Here is a 21732-nt window from a genome sequence, read left to right as displayed (position 1 = left end):
AAGAGAAATTTGTTAACATCGAGTATAGATTTAACTGTCAGGAAGTCGTTTCTGAAAGTATTTGTATGAAGTGTAGCCATGTGTGGAAGTGAAACATGGATGATAAATACACTCCTGGAAATGGAAAAAAGAACACATTGACACCGGTGTGTCAGACCCACCATACTCGCTCCGGACACTGCGAGAGGGCTGTACAAGCAATGATCACACGCACGGCACAGCGGACACACCAGGAACCGCGGTGTTGGCCGTCGAATGGCGCTAGCTGCGCAGCATTTGTGCACCGCCGCCGTCAGTGTCAGCCAGTTTGCCATGGCATACGGAGCTCCATCGCAGTCTTTAACACTGGTAGCATGCCGCGACAGCGTGGACGTGAACCGTATGTGCAGGTGACGGACTTTGAGCGAGGGCGTATAGTGGGCATGCGGGAGGCCGGGTGGACGTACCGCCGAATTGCTCAACACGTGGGGCGTGAGGTCTCCACAGTACATCGATGTTGTCGCCAGTGGTCGGCGGAAGGTGCACGTGCCCGTCGACCTGGGACCGGACCGCAGCGACGCACGGATGCACGCCAAGACCGTAGGATCCTACGCAGTGCCGTAGGGGACCGCACCGCCACTTCCCAGCAAATTAGGGACACTGTTGCTCCTGGGGTATCGGCGAGGACCATTCGCAACCGTCTCCATGAAGCTGGGCTACGGTCCCGCACACCGTTAGGCCGTCTTCCGCTCACGCCCCAACATCGTGCAGCCCGCCTCCAGTGGTGTCGTGACAGGCGTGAATGGAGGGACGAATGGAGACGTGTCGTCTTCAGCGACGAGAGTCGCTTCTGGCTTGGTGCCAATGATGGTCGTATGCGTGTTTGGCGCCGTGCAGGTCAGCGCCACAATCAGGACTGCATACGACCGAGGCACACAGGGCCAACACCCGGCATCATGGTGTGGGGAGCAATCTCCTACACTGGCCGTACACCACTAGTGATCGTCGAGGGGACACTGAATAGTGCACGGTACATCCAAACCGTCATCGAACCCATCGTTCTACCATTCCTAGACCGGCAAGGGAACTTGCTGTTCCAACAGGACAATGCACGTCCGCATGTATCCCGTGCCACCCAACGTGCTCTAGAAGGTGTAAGTCAACTACCCTGGCCAGCAAGATCTCCGGATCTGTCCCCCATTGAGCATGTTTGGGACTGGATGAAGCGTCGTCTCACGCGGTCTGCACGTCCAGCACGAACGCTGGTCCAACTGAGGCGCCAGGTGGAAATGGCATGGCAAGCCGTTCCACAGGACTACATCCAGCATCTCTACGATCGTCTCCATGGGAGAATAGCAGCCTGCATTGCTGCGAAAGGTGGATATACACTGTACTAGTGCCGACATTGTGCATGCTCTGTTGCCTGTGTCTATGTGCCTGTGGTTCTGTCAGTGTGATCATGTGATGTATCTGACCCAAGGAATGTGTCAATAAAGTTTCCCCTTCCTGGGACAATGAATTCACAGTGTTCTTATTTCAATTTCCAGGAGTGTAGTTTGGACAAGAAGAGAATAGAAGCCTTCAAATTGTGGTGCCACAGAAGAATGCTGAAGATTAGATGAGTAGATCACGTAACTAATCAGGAGGTACTGAACTGAATTGGGAACAAGAGGAGTTTGTGGCACGACTTGACTAGAAGAAGGGATCAGTTGGTAGGACATGTTCTGAGGCATCGAGCAATCACCAATTTAGCATTGGAGGGCAGCGTGGAGGGTAAAAATCATATAGGGAGACCAAGAAATGAATACACTAAGAAGATTCAGAAGGATGTAGGTTGCAGTAAGTACTGGGAGATGAAGAAGCTTGCACAGGATAGAGTAGCATGGAGAGCTGCATCAAACCAGTCTCTAGACTGAAGATGACAACAACAACAACAACAACAACAGCAACAACAATATGAGAAATGTGGGAGCCATTTTTGTACACAGTGCACAACTGTTTTTGTTTGAAATTGCCACTGAATTTGTTTCTGTAAGGTAGGTTTTGTACATGAGTTAGATGCAAAAAACTGTCGTGTTCAAATTTATACCCTATGTATTGCAATAATAATTAAATTTATGTATTTATTATAATAATTATTGTGGTGGTTCCTTTTGAAACCACTGTGTATCTAAGAGCAACATGAGTGACAGTTTGTTGTATTTCCAGTTTCACATGATGCAGTTTTGCAGAATAAAGGAAGAGGTAATTCTGGTGTTTCTTTTGGAAGGGATTTCTTCTAATGTGGACTCAGTTTGACAGTAGCAGTGTAAGGGGAGACGATGTATTGGCTCGAGACAGTGATCTCAGTTTTTGAACAAAATAACCAGTCTTGTCTTGGATTATTTCAGAGGGTGACAGCAAAGAATCATTAGCAAAACAAAACAATGTCCCAGCTGAAAAATTTACAACAGAAGCAAAGCGTCTACCAAACAATGGCACCTCATGGCACTGTGTACACTGTAGCATAGAGGAGGAACCTCACAGAATCAGATGGAAGTGCGCTCTCTTTCAAGTAGACCCCTGCCTATCTGCAGAAAGGAACTGAATTTTACTTTACCATCAAAAGTAATGATGGTATTGCAGTGGCGTGTTGTTCTGATTACGATGCACGCGTGTCCAAAGGAGCAGGCACTGCGGTGACTAAGCCATTATGAAATTTCATAATTGCGAATAAGGACAACCATCAGCTGTAGAATAGAATGATGACAATGAAAATTTGTGCCGGACCGGGATTTGAACCCAGTCATCATTCCATTCTACAGCTGATGGTTGTCCTTATTCACAAATGCAAATACATTTAAAAGTAAAGATGTTTCAAGCACAGTGGCTCCATTTGAAACCACCCCGTATGTGGTCAGTTAATATATGTAATGGCTCCATTTGAAACCACCCCATGTGTGGTCCATTAATGTATGCAACATTTGTTTTTCACATTGTTCAGTTTCAATGTATGTCTGATAGTCTAATAAAAACAAGAAAATAAAAAAAAATTAAATTTTAATATTTTGAGTCCGAAAGGGTTAATGAGGGATAACATAGGTGTCATCCGCTGCAGGGCCCTATTTTCGACAATGTGTGCTCCAAAGGATTTGTTCCTGTACCACAATTCTACTATGTGTCTGTTGATGCATCGTGGATACAGGACAGCAGCCAGTCAAATATTTACGAGTCTTCGAAGTAACTGATTTGGTGTCACGTCTTCGAAGAAAACACAGAAAAAATGAATTCAGAGTATCCAGATATTGATGGCTCCAGGTGCGCAAGTATCGATATACCTGACTGTCTGTACGTGGAGTGCACAGTGGCCTGAAGATAGCAGTAATGAGATGTCAAAACCGATTGTCAAAATAAAACAACTTCTCAAAACAAGGGGCTGTTTGGTGATTTTCCTTTGTAAATTGTTCTCCGTTGTGAGAGCTGCCACAGATGGCTGCCAATCATGCCTCATAGAGTGGGCAAGACTCTGACCTCCACATTTTATGATGATGAAAATAATCAGTTATTGATAATATAATGTAAAAATGGCAGAATAAGAAGCCACAGGCTCGAAAATCTTGTAAAAGTTAAATCCTTTGGTGTGTGTGTGTGTTCCCCTGCCGCTGCTTGGTGAGTAGATTTTTTATCTATTCATCTACATTATATTTTACAATGAGTCATGGGTATCCACCATCATGTCACCTACTCACAATTTAGCCACCCTTCACCTACTTTCCATAGATGCTCACAACAATAGCACTTGAACAGCTGATCAGCCTCACCATTTCTGAGATACTTCTACCCAGGTGCCAGATCATAATAATCTGCCATTTGTCAATGTTGCTCATGTCCCAACCTCTGGGGTGTGTGTGTGTGTGTGTGTGTGTGTGTGTGTGTGTGTGTGAGAGAGAGAGAGAGAGAGAGAGAGAGAGAGAGAGAGAGAGAGAGGGAGCAGTATAGTCCAGGAGGAAAGGTTCATGTTTTGAGGGCAGATAGTATTAGTGACCCTGAATGAAAAAAATGTCTCACGAACATCTGTTCTCAACTGTTTCTGAGGAAACTAATGAAAACAGCGGGGAAGAGAACAAGTGCAGGTGATGAAACAATGTGGTCTAATGTTTTGTTTAATTGTGTACTTTTCCTCACATCATCAGACAATGGGAACTCCAGGTAGGCATATCAACAATATAAGTTAAACATAAATAGCCACTCACCATAAAGACAACATGCTGAGTTGCAGACAGACACAACAAAAGACACTTGCACATCCAAACGAGAAGGCGCTGGTATGTTGATAAGACACAATAAAAAACACACAAACGCACACACAAATATTCAAGCTTTCGCAACCCAAAGTTGCTTCATCAGGAAAGAGGGAAGGAGAAGAAAAGATGAAAGGATGTGGGTTTTAAGGGAGAGGGTAAGGAGTCATTCCAGTCCCGGGAGCAGAAAGACTTACCTTAGGGGGGAAAAAAGGACAGGTATACACTCACGCGGGCGACCCCCCCCTCCCCCCCCACACACACACATCATGCCAGACACAGGCAGACATATGTAAATGAACCTCTTTGCATGCCTGTTCACCTGTAACCATTCATGTCCATTGTGCATTCTGATGGACTTGGGAAATTCCACTAGGACAATGTGACACCCCACACGTTCAGAATTGCTACAGAGTGGCTCCAGGAACATTCTTCTGGGTTTAAACCCGTCTGCTGGCCACCAAACTCCGCAGGCATGAATATTATTGAGCATATCTGGGAAGCCTTGCAACATTCTATTCAGAAGAGATCTCCACCCCCTCGTGCTCTTACAGGTTTATGGACAACCATGCAGGATTCGTGGCATCAGTTCCCTCCAGCACTACTTCAGACGTTAGTCGAGTCCATGCCATGTTGTGTTTACTGGGGCTCTACACAGTATTAGGCAGGTGTACCAGTTTCTTTGGCTCTTCGGTGTATTAGATGGAACCTCTGTTATTTTGTATCCAGGAACTACTGCAGAAAAAAACAGAAATTACATCTAGCAACTTATTCTTTAGATATGCATCTATTGCAATATTGCATTAAGTATAAATTGCCAGGAATATATCTAAAAACAGGCCAGATTTGTAAACCTTTTCAGCATCCAATGCTAGGTGTTGTCCTTGCTGAAAGCCTAAAAGTAGTACTACTGGAACCTTCATTTGCAGAATCAATACCCTCTTCAATTGCACATACATCTGCTTTACATGTGTGAAACGTACCTGAAACCTTTTTATGATGTTTTAAATACGTGTTTATGTCTGCAGCTCGTGGTCTTGCGGTAGCATTCTCGCTTCCCGCACACGGGGTCCCGGGTTTGATTCCCGACGGGGTCAGGTATTTTCTCTGCCTCGAGATGACTGGGTGTTGTGTATCTTTCATCATCATTGACTCGCAAGTCGCCGAAGTGGCGTCACCTCAACCCTGCATGGGGTCTCCTGGCCAACAATGCCATACGATCATTTCATTTGTGTTTATATCATCAAAATTTATTGACACTCTGCTATACTCACACTATTCACTCAGTGAGTGATTGTATGTATGTTTGACGGTTTTGCAGAATAGTACGACCTGTTTATCATTAATATAAATATCTTGCATAATATTTATGTTTCTCATTGTTTCTGTTTCAATGGAACACAAATATACATTGGAAATAATTTTGTTTATTAACATATTTTACATACAGGAAATTAAAAAATAAAACATTTCTTATTATTCATTCTGCCTTACATCCCTACAGTATTGTTTAAATAGCTTTCTCTTTATAAGCCACAAATTCTGCTTGCATTGTGTTCAAATCAACAAGAGCAATGACATATTTCAGTTATCCATTCATAAACCAATTTCTACAGATTTAATATTTATAGGAGTTACAGTAGCAGACTTCATTCCTGCAAGCATTTACAGAGAGTTCTAAATTATCATCTATGCTACATTCATGTGCATAACTTACAACATTGTTGAATAGCGCTTTCGGATACGGTTGCTACCAACTTTGTCTGTTGCAATCCATATTGCAGTGCATAACAAATACAACTTCATTACAGTTCAAAGTTTTTAAATAAGCACACTATGAAAAGTCCTCGGATGATGATGAGAACTTTAATGTAGAAGTTTCATACTTGTTGATGATGGTTGCCTTATTGTTACGGATGTTCACGTCAGTAGGAAGTTAAGATGGATCGTAGTCTGTTATCAACTACTTCCGAGTGTGCTTCATCTAACCACATAGCTCTGTAAATTGTGTTTTAGCATTAAGACAAACATTCTCAGTTTCTACTATAACTTGTAACGGCCCACTGCCTTAATATGATGAAAATTCAGTTTTATGTTAGTAAATAAAATGTCACATGCTTTAGTAGAATATAACTTCTCATCAAAACATTCCAAAGATGTTCGCAGGGTGGCCGTCACAACACTGAATAATACTGACAGGCGTCTAAAGCTAGCGAAATGAGGGATGCTCAACTAACGGACCTACCGATAGATGGCTCTACCAGCTGTTTACTGTCGTCTGTATTGCTCGCCATATTCGAATTTGGCAAGAATTTTCTCTCGGTGTGTACGGTGTATAAGGAATTAAGGACTATCGAAATGGTGATTTCTTGTTTTGCTTTCAGTTGTACGAAGCGATGGAGTAGGGAAAGTGACATATCATTTCACAGGTAATAGGACTACCGATACAATACGATAAAAATACAGACTTGTGAGATTGCTAATTCGATGTTTTTGAACAGGTTTCCTCTAGAGCACAAAGAGCTATTAAAGACGTGGATTACTTCCGTGAAGCGGGAAGATTTTAATCTTACGTCTTGCAGTTTTCTTTGCGGAAACCATTTCCGACAAGATGATTACGTAGTGAGCCCTGGAACGTGGAAGAAACGTCTCAAACCCGAAGCAGTGCCATCAGTTTTTGACTTTCCGACACATTTGATGCCACCAAATAAACAGTCACGACGACATGTTGTTAGGATTTTGAGTGACAACGATGATTCTCCATTTGAGGTAGCTAATTAATTTCCTTGCTATGTGTGTGATTTTTACTTTTGTGAATTTATTTCGTACGGACACAAATGGGCTTCATACGTCTAAGCAATGTTGTAATACAGGTCCATATTTTTGTTTTTAGCGTTCTGTGATGGAATCCGTGCTCGATTTGCCCACTGCAGACGCTACTGATTGCGTGGAGAATGTTGTCAATGAGAATTCTTCCGTGGAAAGAATGTCCCATTTATCCAATACAGAAGCTGCGAATTGTGTCGAAAACGTTAGTATAAGGATGTTTTCACACCCCCAAAGTTTTCTTATAATATCTTTTCATCAAGCCTTGAGTTGTTTCAATCATACATAACGAAATTATTTATTTCAGAGTGCAGTTGGTTCTTCAGTAATTGATTGTGGTATAGATTCAAGATTCTTTATTAGCCATTGATCATGCAAGATGAAATAGGCTTCGTCAGTACATAAAATAATATTAATATTCCAGACACTATATATAAGGCATAGATATAATTAGCATATGAGTAACTTACAAATAACATAAACCTTAAGCAGGTGACTACAATGCTTAATACATATTCTAGTTTCAGATACATACAAAGGTACCAAAACTGAGTTACATTGTAGTAGCAAACACAGTAGTTACGTAACACATCATAACACTGGCAAATAAAGTAGTTACCTAACACAGTTGAAATACAAAGGTATTAAATATGAAATATTTTGTAACAGTATATATAGTAGTTAATTAAGTTAATTATGCAATTACAGGTTTATCTCTGTGCTACTCAGATCATAATATTCTTGCATAGAATAAAATGGATTGTCAGATAACCAATTGTACAAATTTTGTTTAAGAATTTTTGTGGGCATGTCCCGAGCAGATTGCGGTAGTTTGTTGAATATTTTTAAGGTATTCACTTTGTGTGAGTTACTACTTTTTGTTAGTCTGTGTCTTGGTATATCATAATCTGCCTTCCTTCTATTGTTGTAGTTATGAATTTCTTCCCTGACAACACCTTCCATACCATTGTTTTTAATGTGTAACACACAGATATAAATATACAAGTTTACAATGGTCAACAGTCTTAGCCTTTTAAAGAGAGGACGACAGTGCTCCGTGGGACCGACTTTACACATTATGCGCAGCATTCTTTTCTGCATCAACAAAATTTTGTTACTGTGAGAGCTGTGCCCCCATATGAGAAGGCCATATGTAATATGTGACTGGAAGAGTCCACAGTACATTGTTCTCAGAAAGTTCATGCTAATCATGTCCCTAAGTTTCCAAAGGAGATAGGAGACTCTTGAAAGCTTTTTGCAAACCTGATTTACGTGTTCTTCCCAGTTAAGTTTGGAATCAATATGCATTCCTAATAGTTTTACAGTTTTGTTTTCTATGGTTTTGGGTAACCCTAAGAGAAGCTGTTGTGTTTTCTCTGAGTTACACAGTAATTTATTGGATGTGAACCAGTGGATGGCTGATTTGAGTGATTCCTGTGTGTTATTGTCCAAAGCTGACATGTTCTGATGTGAGGTGAGGAGGGTTGTGTCATCTGCATAGCATATGGTAGTACTATTTATGTGATGAGGTAGGTCATTGATGGCTATGATGAAGAAGAAGGGTCCCAGAACCGAGCCCTGTGGTACACCAGTACTAATTGCTGCTACAGGGGAGTAATTATTTTTAACTGAGACAAACTGTCTTCTATTATGAAGATATGACTCTATTACTGCTAATGCTGGGTTACATACACCATAAAATTCTAGTTTTGCAATCAGGGTGCCAAAGGGAATGCAGTCAAAAGCTTTGCTCAGATCACACAAGACAAGTGACACCATATTCCGGTCTTCAAAGGCTGTTAATGTCTGGTCAACAATTTCCAGGATGGCCGCAGTGGTATTTCTGCCCTGTCGGAATCCGAACTGACTATTGCTCAAAAGGTTGTGTGTCTCAAAATAGCTACTTAATTGAGTGTACATAAGTGACTCAAATACTTTAGAAAATATTGGCACAATTGAGATTGGGCGATAACTTTTAGGAAGATGTTTGTCACCCTTTTTAAACACTGGAATAACTTTGGAAATTTTGAGGGAGTCGGGAAACACTCCTGACTGTAAACATTTATTAAATATGAATGCCAATGGTTTAGCGATCGAGTCTACAGTTTTTTTTACTATGTAATTGGAGAGCCAGTAGCAGTCCATACTTTTAGAATTTGAAAATTTTGTGACTGTTCTTTTAATCTGAGCAGGTGTGATACTATACCAGTTAAAGACATGATCTACTGGTGGAAGGGCATTAAGTAAATCGCTTGCAGATGTATCTGTTTTTTCTATCTTACTTTCAATTTCTTTAATTGAGCTAATGAAGTAGTCATTTAGTTCCCTTGGAGTCAGCTGAGTTTCATGTGTGTGACGTGTGGGATTTTCTTGTGCTACAATCTGCCATGCTGCCTTGCACTTGTTTGTTGCACCTTCTATGTACCCTTCATAAGCAGCCTTTTTTGTCTGCATCAGCTTAAGTTTGTAGAATTTTTTACATTTTTGGTATGCTGCATAAAAGGTGCCCTCCTGCTCTGATCTTTGTTTACATGCATTTTTATATGCTGTGTATAGTACGAGCATGTTTTTTCTTATCTTATACAGTCGAAAGTAGAAATGGAAGACAAGGCGACTGAAACTTGCACTTTTTTTCTCAGACACTGTGCACGAATTAAAACGTTAACTGAAGTGTGTCCGTGAAAAACTTCGAAGAAGAGAGAAGAAAGTGTTTTCCATGGATGACATAAGTTCATTGAAGGAGAAGGGGCATCTTCCTGAGAAGTTACATAACTTTCTCAATCATCAGAAAGGAACACAAGTGGAATTAGTGTGCAATTTAGTGAACAACTCTCTCTCCTCAAAGAGTAGTAGATACACAACAAATATGAACATGTTTGCGATGACTGTCTACTTTCATTCACCAGCAGCATACGAATACCTGCAAAAATTAATGGCTCTGCCCCATAAATAATTGATTTCCAAATGGGTGGCAAGTGTAGACTGTGAACCTGGCTTCTTAAAAGATGTTTTTAAGTACATTGATTTGAACCCAATTGTAAGGGAACAGTTCAGCGATTCATGTCTAATTGTAGACAGTATGGCAATTAGAAAGCAAGTAGTTTGGGACCAAGGAACTAAGCAATACACAGGTTTTTTAGACTTTGGTGGGGAAGTGCCTCAGTCAAAAGAAATAATAGAGGCATCTGAGGCTCTGGTTTTCATGCTTGTCTCTATTAATGGCAAATTTAAATGCCCGATTGCATGTTTCTTTATCAACGGTGTACAGGCAAATAATCTGGTGTACAGACAAATAATCAGGTCACAGTGATAAAATCTGCTTTAGAGAGGCTGCATAGATCTGGCATTAGGGTTTGGTGTGTTACATGTGACGGCTGTAAGGTAAATATAAGCACTTTACGTTCACTTGGCTGTACTTTAAATTTTTCCAAGGGTGATTTTAAAAGCTACTTTCCTCATCCTGTGGAAAAATACAATGTTTATTGTATCTTGGACATGTGTCATATGATTAAGTTTGCCAGAAATGCTCTAGCAGAAGTATCTGCTATTGAGTCTCCAACTGGCATTAGTAGATGGCATTTCATTGAGCAATTGAACAAGGTACAAGAAGAAGATGGTATGACATTTGCCAACAAACTATCAGGACAACATACAAGTTATGTAAATAGAAACATGAATGTTTCATTAGCTGCACAGACTTTGAGTTCTAGTGTGGCAGATGGTATAGAGTTTTTGAGGAGGGTTGGTGATACAAATTTTAAAGGAAGTGAAGCAACAGTAGAATTTTTGTATTATATTGATAGGATTTTTGATATTCTGAACTCCAGAACTCCATTAGGTAAGAGGGTATAAGAGCCCCCTGAGTCTTGACAACAAATCTTATTGGCTTGGTATTTTCAGAGACACTGAAAATTATATCAAAAGCTTAAAAATCATTGGTGTTCCATTGCTGCTTCATGCAAGAAATACTTTTGCTTTTGGGATAATTTTCAATATGCAATCAGTCAGGCACATAGCTCTGGCAAGTATGCTTCGTGCTGAATCTCCTCTGAAGTATTTCCTAAATTATAAACTGTCACAAGACCATTTCCTGCATTCAGTCCAGAGGTGGTTGGAACAATAATCCAAATGCATACCAGTTCAAATGTGCCATGAGAAAGTTGCTCTTGGGTAACACTGTCACTGCAATGAATGGGAATTGCTCAAATTTTAATGCGTGGTGTTTGCCACCTGTTTATGATTTTCATGCAAGAAAGCATGTAGTAGAAAGTGATGAAAGTGCTGCAGAAAATGAAGTAGAGAAGTGGTGTGCACTTCTTGATGATAAGATTAAGTTATCATTTTACAAGCACTATTATATTGCAGGGTATGTGTCATTGCGCCTTTCAAGGCAGATCACATGCAAAGACTGTCTTCACATACTGAAGCCACCAGTAGCTAAATCTGCATTAGAATGTATTTATCTCTATGCTTTTCCCAATATGGCCAATAGAAATGCATTTGCCAATTTTATTAACTGGGGAAAACTGGTTAAAACAAGTGACTGCGTGTACTCTGTTGTACAATACTCAGAAACTGTTTCAGATGTTTGTGATTGCTGGGGATATGCGACAGAAATATATACTGGCCAAGATTTTGCATTGTGTTATGTTAAAAATAAATTTGTAGATTACCCATTTCCTGCGCCTGCTCTTTGTCATGGTTACCATTATGAAATTGGCATTGAGGACTTACATCAGACTCAACTTGTTTGTAAGATTGCATTCATGTACTCGTGCACACGCTTAAAAACACATGAAAAAAAAAGCCTGCTGAGAAAATTTTAAACAACAAATCAAGTATAAGGCAGAAGTTAAATAAACTCATATTGTTTAATCATGTATAGTGCTCAAATTGGAAAAGATTATGTAATGGGACATTCCATGCAGATGGGTGTGACATTTTGACAGATTTTTAAAACTATTTTGTCCATAGATTTGTTGTTGTATAATGATGAACTTCAAAGGATGAATCACATTGGGTTCCCAGGTTCGATTCCCGGTGGGGTCAGGGATTTTCTCTGCCTCGTGATGCCTGGGTGTTGTGTGATGTCCTTAGGTTAGTTAGGTTTAAGTAGTTCTAAGTTCTAGGGGACTGATGACCATAGATGTTAAGTCCCATAGTCCTCAGAGCCATTTGAACCACGAATCACATGGAAGTAAAATTAACTCTTTACATCCTGTGTAGATAATGTAACAAAATTATAATTGTTTATTATACATGCTTATTTTAAGCTGTTTGGTGTTACAAAATATGCACTTGAATATAATAGAGGGAAACATTCCACGTAGGAAAATTATGTCTGCTTGTGTATGTACATGTGTGGATGGATATGCGTGTGTGTGCGATTGTATACCCGTCCTTTTTTCCCCCTAAGGTAAGTCTTTCTGCTCCCGGGATTGGAATGACTCCTTACCCTCTCCCTTAAAACCCACATCCTTTCGTCTTTCCCTCTCCTTTCCTCTTTCTTGACGAAGCAGCCGTTGGTTGTGAAAGCTAGAATTTTGTGTGTATATTTGTGTGTGTATCGACCTGCCAGCGCTTTTGTTTGGTAAGTCTCAAAATATGCACTTGCATTAAAAACAGGTGATTTGTGTGAAATTAATGGGGAAAAAATGTTCTGAGACTTATTTGACAGATAGCTTTCAGTGTGAGAAAATATTTCCCTCAATAACTATGTTAACTTGAATTTTTCAGTTTAAGAAAACAGTTTAATGGGTGTGATCTAATGGAGTATGCAGTGGCCCTATGTTTCAAACAGTAATGTTTGTGGATACTCTGCAACATAAGAGCAATAAAATTGTTACTCTCTTAATTCTTGTTTTAATACTTCCTAGAATGAACACAATGTTCCAATTGATCGTAAGCATTCTTATTACTTTAGAATCATTCTAGAATAAGGGGGCCTGATTCGGGCAAAACCTAATTTTCTGAATTTTGTCTTTATTTTGCTAGGAGGTCTTTCTATTATATTTTCCTGTGTTGGGGGGGGAAGGGGGGAGAGAATGCAAAGAATCATACAGAATTAGGCCGGCCATAGTGGTCGTGCGGTTCTAGGCGCTACAGTCTGGAGCCGAGCGACCGCTACGGTCGCAGGTTCGAATCCTGCCTCGGGCATGGATGTGTGTGCTGTCCTTAGGTTAGTTAGGTTCTAGGCGACTGATGACCTCAGAAGTTAAGTCGCATAGTGCTCAGAGCCATTTGAGCCATACAGAATTACCTTTCTAGCACTACAAAGTACAGAATACAGTGATTACAGTTACACTTGGAAATCTAGGAAATTTCAAAAAAATGGTTCAAATGGCTCTGAGCACTATAGGGCTTAACATCTATGGTCATTAGTCTCCTAGAACTTAGTCTGCAGCTCGTGGTCGTGCGGTAGCGTTCTCGCTTCCCACGCCCAGGTTCGATTCCCGGCGGGGTCAGGGATTTTCTCTGCCTCGTGATGACTGGGTGTTGTGTGATGTCCTTAGGTTAGTTAGGTTTAGTGTAGTTCTAAGTTCTAGGTGACTGATGACCTCAGAAGTTAAGTCCCATAGTGCTCAGAGCCATTTTTGAACCCCTAGAACTTAGGACTACTTAAACCTAACTAACCTATGGACATCACACAACACCCAGTCATCACGAGGCAGAGAAAATCCCTGACCCCACCGGGAATTGAACCTGGGCGCGGGAGGCGAGAACGCTACCGCATGACCATGAGCTGCGGACTAGGAAATTTCAGTATTCATGTTACATGCCTAATTTTCATCAACATTTACCTTAATTATACAGTTAAACTTTTTGTTGATTTGAACTGTGTACTACATGTTAAAAAGATTTTGTTTGGTCATAGTAATAAAAGCATTTCTTCTTCTTCTTCTTCTTCTTTTTTCAGTTCATATGTCCCATATGGAACTGAAATTATCAAGTTATGATGACAAAGGAAGGGATTAATATTGAGGGATCTTACTTCACAGAAATTATGTAATAATGGTTACACTTTTTGCAAGTTAACTTTATCATAAACCATTTAGTTTTCCATTAAGAGTGAAAGCAGTTGCACGAGTCACATAAAGAACAAAGTTTCCCATAGGGAACTAAAGTATTTTACGTCTGAGTTATTGCAGACCCAAAGTATTGTGATCTTCATATTTCTATTTAAAAAAGTTTGTAACTCAAATTCACAGACATTTTGGAATCTGTACATACATGTGTGTAACAAGGTACTTTTCATGTGCCATGTGGAACCTTAAATTTTCTGGTTTAAATATGATTTATTTCATGAATTACCTTTAATACCAACAATGTCTGAATGCGATATTTACTATTTAGAAGAAGAAATATTAGTGTATTTAGAAGAAGAAATATTAGTGTACAGAATAACAAACCTCATGAAAAATGTGAGAGATTGTTCTGTACAGAACTTGGAATGGCTCTTTATCAATAGCAGGTAAAAAGAAGGCTTCTATTAAATGTTCAAAGAAACCAGTCAGTACCTCTTAATTCACCTTAGAGGTGATACAGTAATAAAAGAATTTACTTTTTTCAGAATTTCAGCTAAGTATTAAAAGTGTGAAGACCTATTCAGTTAGTATTTGCTTTACCAATAACCTGTAGTACAAACACACGTATAAGTAGGTAATTATGGGAGTCAAGAGTTATGTTAAAATTAAAGATACTGACTGGTATTACTTGCTCACAAAACATTGTAGTTGCTGTACAGTTTATGCTGTAAGTGGTGTACCCAATGTGATTCCTGGAGGACATAATATTCTGTTATCCTATGGGAGTGCACTGCTACCACACCTATTGAAAGTAAGTTTTGCTGTGCTGTTGTATCAGACGTCTGTACCAGAAAAAATCATGTTCTTAGGAGGAGCAAGCTTTACAGCAGCATATGCTGTTAAAAGCATAGTGAGATTTTCTTTTTCATCATTTCCAACATTGTACACAACTTTCTTGCACTTTTATGTTATCACATTTTTCCCTTGAGAATGGAGAAGAGAGAGGAGGGGAAAATAAATAAACTAATTAATTAATTAAGCGTGCTTTCATAAGAACTGAAAACTCTACTTGTGTCATTTGTTATTTTCAAAATGTTACTCTGTTTCCAAATACTGTTCTATTTCTTCAAACCAATTCTGAATTTCTCAAGTTATTACATATTATTTACTGTACATTGTCCAGCAATACTTCTGTTGTTACTGGATAGTTTGTAATTTGGCACTACCTTTGTACCACTGGTATTGGCTAGTGTACTTTTGCAGATAAGAAAATCGACTGGACTGGACAAATTCAGACAATATGGAACATTTTACACTAAATTTGCAATATAATGTCACCCTTGTCTCACACAGATTGTAGCAGCCATTGGGGTGCCTGTCTGGCCAGCTTCTGCAGCTTTCGCTTACAGGTTTGTTTTTTGCTTGGGCCGTATCATGACAGTCATTCCAGTGATAGACACCATGTCAAAGACTGGAACCAAGATTCACAGAAATAAAATTCCATGGTTGTAATTCACGGTGTAATTAATTTTGCTCGCTGACATGTTTTGAATTCAATTTTAAAATAAAACCATGGTACTAGTCACTGTTTGGGTGTCAGCCTGGAAAATTACAGTTTTAAGACACCCCAACCTCAAAATTAACAGCTGTGATCGATGTTATTTTCAACAAGTTCCTTCACTTCCTATATCATCATGGATCAGTCCAATATAATATTATTACTACACTTAACTTCCAAATGATACAAGTTATGCATTTAAGAGGAGCCTTAACGTTGGCCTTTGTGTTTATCTCATTTAAATGTGTTTCTTGTCACGTATCAAAGACTGAAGCAATGTCAAAAACTGGTGCTTCTACCTTATCACTCAGTTAAAATACACCGTGTCATGTACAGGCGTTAATAAAATCACGGCATTCAAATATCTGATCAAAGAGAGAGCCAGATTCGTAAGTGCATGTTGCAATTACAGTGTCAGCATATATGCAGATCGGTAATGCATCACTTCAGATAAAGAAAAATAACAATTTTTCCGTTTATAAGTAAGTAGTACTTTAATAGCTCAGTTATAATTTCTGTTGTCAGTAGAGATACCCCTAAGCAAATGATGTCAACTTTTTTTCAAGAGGCGCCTTCACCGTTTTCCACACTTGATTTTCCGAATTATACCTTTAGTTAAAAGCTTCGGCAACTAAGGTAATTTGTTGACCTCCATTGAATCCTAAATAGTATTTTAAAACGGGCAAATAAGTAAAGCACTCATAAAATTAATAGTAAACAATTTATAGGTCAGCTTGTCAAACTTCCGAAACACACTCGAATTTAGGAATTTCGTAGCAGAACTGTCACTGTTTTTTCTCGCTAGATTAGAAACACTTCATTATGTTGATGTGAAGATATCTAGAACATCCAATATAAAAGACTTATGAGGGCGCAGAACGAAAAACATTTTCATCCGTGTTTTGACACTTCCTTTTTTGCCAAATTCAGATATGGCGGACACTCAATGATATGATCTTTGGCCGGCACGCGCTAGAGCCATCTATCGGTAGGTCCGGTAGTTGAGCATCCCTCACTTCGCTAGCTTTAGACGCCTGTAATAATACTGTTTCAAAGATAAAGTTTATGGCTGTTCACTTTTGTTGTCTAGGGTATTATATATTTATAAGAGGTCCGGAATTTTAAAAAAGGTAAGGCTGGAGACATCTAGTAGTTTTATAAAAGTCATCACACGTTTTTATTCCTCGTTAAAAAAACTCACGTAAAGTTTACATGACGTCTCTGACAAAACAGTTACATCTTGTGCATTAGCCTCTTTGGTTCTGCGATCCACATACGGTTTACGGTTACATACAATGGAATTAGCCGGCACTAAAAACACTGACCGACGTGACTTTCACAACTACACTGAACCAATTGCCTGCCTGTCTTTGACAGTGCTCGTATTTATAACCTTCCGCAGTGATCAACAAATTATCTCTTTTTGCAGAGTCAGTTAAATTGTTATTAAATGAATTATTTACATGAAATAGTTACAAATGATTCTGGTGCTCAGGTGTTTAGATTAAAACCATAAATGGTGCATTTTACTAATAATTACAAGTGTCAACCAAGTGAAATAGCTGGATTACAAAGTGTTGCATATGACCTTTCTCATTTGCATAATATTGGGGTTAAAAAGTGCAAATCTGTAAATTACGTGAGTATACAGTACAAAAGTATTATTAAAGTTACTTTTCATACTAAGTATAGTAAATAATCAGGTTTTCCTGGCCAAATTTTATAACAAGCAATTTCGTAGTCACACATGTTGACACTCTGAATAAGCCTATGTGAGCAAAACATAACAGTTCCTAATGAAATATTCGTGTTAAAAGTTTAAATAAATGTACCTTGCTTTTGCATTTTTCTTTTGGATCGAAATATTATATATTAATGACATTGAAAAGCATTGCATCATAATTGCACCCATACCAAATTGAACTAATTTGAGTTTAATTTACTGAAAGAGCGTAATTTATCCTCAGTATCGTATACTTCTTTCCCCTCCTATCGGGATAATTACAAACTTCACATTCACAATCAGATGCTAATCCTTCATTTACATGTTTTGAACCACATGCTGTTAACATGTATGTACTGGTAAACAGTAATGTTCTGAAATGAACTGACAATGTGAGATGTCTGTGGTTTACATACCTCTCTGCAGTATAGATGACCCCAGAATTCGAAGACTTAACACAATAATGCATAAGAATTACACCGCACAACTGCAGGGCAATTACACACATTCTGAGCAGTGAAGACAGTACGAAAATTACACTGCACAATGACTCTCATTGATAATTACTATTTCAGTATCTGGGGCCCAGGACACCTCAGCATCCAGAGATCAAGACCACTGGTGTAGTATAACTGATAAAATCATATGTAATTATCTGATGAAATTATGACATACATCTCAGAATCCAGGAGACAGCCCCATCATCATCATCATCATCATCAGTGGTCTGCCAAAAAGGCAGGTTTTCACATGATAGTTCTCGAGGTTGTCCGGTCTTCTGCCATTCTCTTCAGGTCTGCACGATTTCCTCTTCCCTTTATGTCATCTATCGTGCCTCCTTCTTCCTCGCAGTCTTCTCCCACAAACCAATCCTTCCAAAGCATCTGCTAGCAAGCACTCCCTTCTCAAAGAAATGTCCCAACCAGTTCTTTTTCCTTTCTCTTACAACCTTCAGCAGATATCTTCTCTCACCAACCCTTTCCAATAGTCTTTCAGTACTCACTCTTTCCATCTGGCTTATTCTCTCCATTCTCCTCTCCTCCACATCCACATCTCAAATGCTTCTAATCTTTTTTCATCCTCTAGTCTCAGCATCCCAGCGTCCAAGTTTCTGCCCCATATAGTGCCACGCTCCAGACAAAACATTTGCCAAGCCTTTTCCTTAGTCCTTTATCTAATTTGCCACATAAGAGTCTCCTCTTTCTGTTGAACGCCTCCTTCGCTATGGCAATTCGAGCTTTCACCTCCTGATGACATCTCAAGTCTTCAGTTATTCTGCTTCCGAGATATTTAAATGCACTTACTTGGCTAATGGTAGATTGTCCTATTTTAATGTTGGACAGTCTGTGTCTTGTACTGATGACCATATACTCTTTGCTTTTGCTGTGTTTATTTACATCCCATATTCCACACAAGCTTCTTCAGATCTTTCGGCATATTATTCACAGCCCCAGGGTAATAAAATATTCTGATGATTAAACATGAAGATAATCGAATCTGCACATTTGAGGGTAAAAACATCTCTGGACTTAGCACAGCTAGATAATTGATTAATGTCATGGCAGGGGGCAGGGCGTGCAGCCATCTCAGGGGGTGATTTTACCTTGTTGTTGCTATTATAATATTGAGGCTAGGGCAGTCTGAAGATTTAGAAAGTGACACTGAATCATCTCTAAATGAACACTCAACCCCCTACTTTAGATAAGCACATCTACCTTGTCCAGTTATAATCCAGTTGATGATCCTCCACTAATGCCACTGATTTCTGAGGAGATCGAATCTTTCTGTCTGCATGAAAGGGTCCTTGACTAAATGTTTGTTGACTACTGATGACTGCCCCCAGTGGATTTTCCATGAACGGTTGACAATGAGAGAGGACACAATAAGGTGTTTTTCGTGCACCATGAGGTTTCCCTCGATTTCAAGTGTCGTTGTCTCGACTGTGCAAAATCTCAATGAATAGGCAGTGAGGATTTTTCTGATGTTGTTCTAGACCTTTAGGACATCTGATCTTCGTAGAACTGGAGGTGAGATAATGCTGAGAACAGGAAGCCATAGAGTGTTTGTACTTGTAATACATCTCGCAATGACTAATTGGGTTGCACATCTATCTACGTAGTGTCAACACTACTGATCTCAGTTGAACAGTAGTCTTCGGTAACAGAGTACTTTTGGTGGGTTAAAGCTTGTAACAATACCACCACGTGCAAAGTAGGTTAGAAATCAGATTAAGAATGTTGCTCACGCAGCATATGTTCGCTTTATCGGGCAACAACAAAGTTATTGACTGTGGATGGTATCGTCAGAACGGAAATAATGAAGTCGCTGTAAAAAATTCATTAATTTTGGCACTTATCTTGAATGGATTCCCACGTAGATTTCGTCATTTTTATGGCTCATCTTGTTGATTCTAGGGTGATACCACTTTGACTGCTAGAAGGTTCAGATCTGTATTTTAGCAATATTTGAAGACCTAACAAATGCGGTTTTCAGGAAATTCTTAATGATCAAACAATCCCAGATCAGAACAATGGTATGGTATAAATAATTTTTGACTTGGTGTTCACGATCCACATTTTTATTAAACTTCTTGTAAATTCACATATACTTTTTCTTAATTGTCACATCATCAAGAAAACAGTTTTGCATCAATCTTCATATATTTAATTTCTACTTTAACCAAACACAAGACTTGACTGTTCTTTACAAAGTGAAATAACAACTTCTGCAAAGTGAAATAAAGACTGCTCTGTGCGCATTTGCACCAAAACGGTTACACGTGAGTCAAAGATTGACAGTCTCACAGAAATGAATACACACAACAACCATATCACTGTAATATATCGCTACATCGGAATACCTATACATTAATAAAACCAAATGTGAATATTGTTACAATAATATGTTTGTTACTTTGCAGAAAAGTAGTACGATATTACTGGTATCGAGAACTGGGGTCGGAGTGCCGTAAGGGTCACATAAATAAAGAACCATTACAAGCTGTGGGTCTTAAAACATGAACATTAGCTCCCATAACGTATTACCAAGTTTTTGAAGACTATTGTTTCTCGTTTTGACTTTAGCTGCTGCAAATGAAAGATGCTGCTTATAAGGTAAGAGCTCTATCTAGCATTGTTCCTAGGTATTTTAGTGTAATGCAGTAGAGCAAAACTGGTGCTCTGAATCTGAATTCTTGTATGTAATCTGATTGTCTTTTGTGTATGTGAAATGCAGGTATAACTGTTTTCTGAGGACTTAGGTGGAGACACCATTTCTTGAAGTAAACATCCAAGACTTCCATATCAGTGGTTAAACAGGTGTCAGCATCAGAAACATTGTGGCTTTGGGTCACCAAGCAAATGTCATCAGCATAAATCAATTATCAATTTTCTTGAAGATGTTTTTGGTAAGTTGTGCATATACAGACCAAACTAGAGGGGACCCAGAAAAGACTCTTGAAGTATACCCACATTTCATTTAACTACCCTGCATCTGTTATTGTCAGAATAGATATGAAAATATCTATTGCTTAGCATGTTATTAAGTAAGTCCTTAAAATTATGACACAGGATAACAATTATGAATTTCTAAATATGTTCTTTTCACCAAGCAGTGTTGGAAGCAGCTAATAGATGCAAAAAGGCAGTTACAGTTAGTAATTTATGCTCCTGCCCATTTTTGGTATAAGTAACAAGAGAGACTACCTCTTCATTAAATTAATGTTTTAAGCTGTTCTAGTGCCCTTATTTTTAATGAAAGAGTGTGTCTTGATTGTCCCTTTACATTCAGGGTTCCTCTCTGTAAGCTTGTTGCTGCAGCCAACAGTCTGTTGAAAATATGACTCATTTGTCAGCATGGTATGTTTTCATTATTTCTATTTGCTTGTTTCTATAATATCTTAAACCTGTTTACTGTTCACATTAACCAGATAGGTCAATAGTTCTGAGATATGGTATTAGATGAGATGGTGTTCTACCCTGCAGTGTACATAGTCACAGAGTATTTACCATGAGTGGCAAATTATCACTACCTAACTTCCATTTCATAGAAATAAAGTATGTTCTTGAACATTATTAAAGTAAATTAAACCAAAGGCAATTTACTGTTTCTTGTTTCTTTTACAGACCTGATGATGGTCATTTGGGAACTAAAACTTGTAATGAATAGTGAAGCAATACGTTTTTGCGATCAAGAAAATTAAAAGTGTCTACAATTTAAAGTTTTAGAGGTACATAAGATCACTTGTTTCCATCACCTGATATGTCAGGTCTTAGTAACATGTTATTGTGATTAAGACTATTACGTCGACTACTTCAAATTGACGTAGTCAGAGAATATCTG

The 21732-nt window shown here is 39.0% G+C and overlaps 2 protein-coding genes and 1 long non-coding RNA gene across 3 annotated transcripts in view; 2 read left to right on the top strand and 1 right to left on the bottom strand.

Annotated features, from left to right (window-relative positions):
- LOC126426799 (uncharacterized) overlaps positions 1-6469 on the bottom strand; it is a 388288-nt gene extending 381819 nt beyond the window's left edge. Inside the window, exon 1 of the mRNA XM_050088801.1 lies at positions 6455-6469. The gene's annotated coding sequence lies outside the window, so the exon portion shown is untranslated. The remainder of the gene's footprint in view (positions 1-6454) is intronic.
- A 17-nt stretch (positions 6470-6486) lies between these two features.
- LOC126426801 (THAP domain-containing protein 2-like) lies at positions 6487-9466 on the top strand. Its single transcript, XM_050088803.1, has 4 exons — positions 6487-6688; positions 6761-7028; positions 7153-7290; positions 7393-9466. Exons 1-4 carry the CDS (start codon positions 6618-6620, stop codon positions 7453-7455), a joined length of 540 nt encoding a protein of 179 aa, XP_049944760.1. The 5' UTR covers positions 6487-6617; the 3' UTR covers positions 7456-9466.
- Positions 9467-16950: 7484 nt separating this feature from the next.
- LOC126426990 (uncharacterized) lies at positions 16951-21479 on the top strand. Its single transcript, XR_007576474.1, has 3 exons — positions 16951-17307; positions 20312-20504; positions 20626-21479. It is a non-coding gene; the product is annotated as an uncharacterized LOC126426990 (long non-coding RNA).
- The last annotated feature ends 253 nt before the right edge of the window (positions 21480-21732 follow it).

Source organism: Schistocerca serialis, chromosome 11 (genome assembly GCF_023864345.2).
Source record: "Schistocerca serialis cubense isolate TAMUIC-IGC-003099 chromosome 11, iqSchSeri2.2, whole genome shotgun sequence".
NCBI classification, from domain to species: domain Eukaryota; kingdom Metazoa; phylum Arthropoda; class Insecta; order Orthoptera; family Acrididae; genus Schistocerca; species Schistocerca serialis.
Note: the sequence above shows the minus strand (reverse complement) of the source record. Positions and strands in the feature narration are given on the sequence as shown.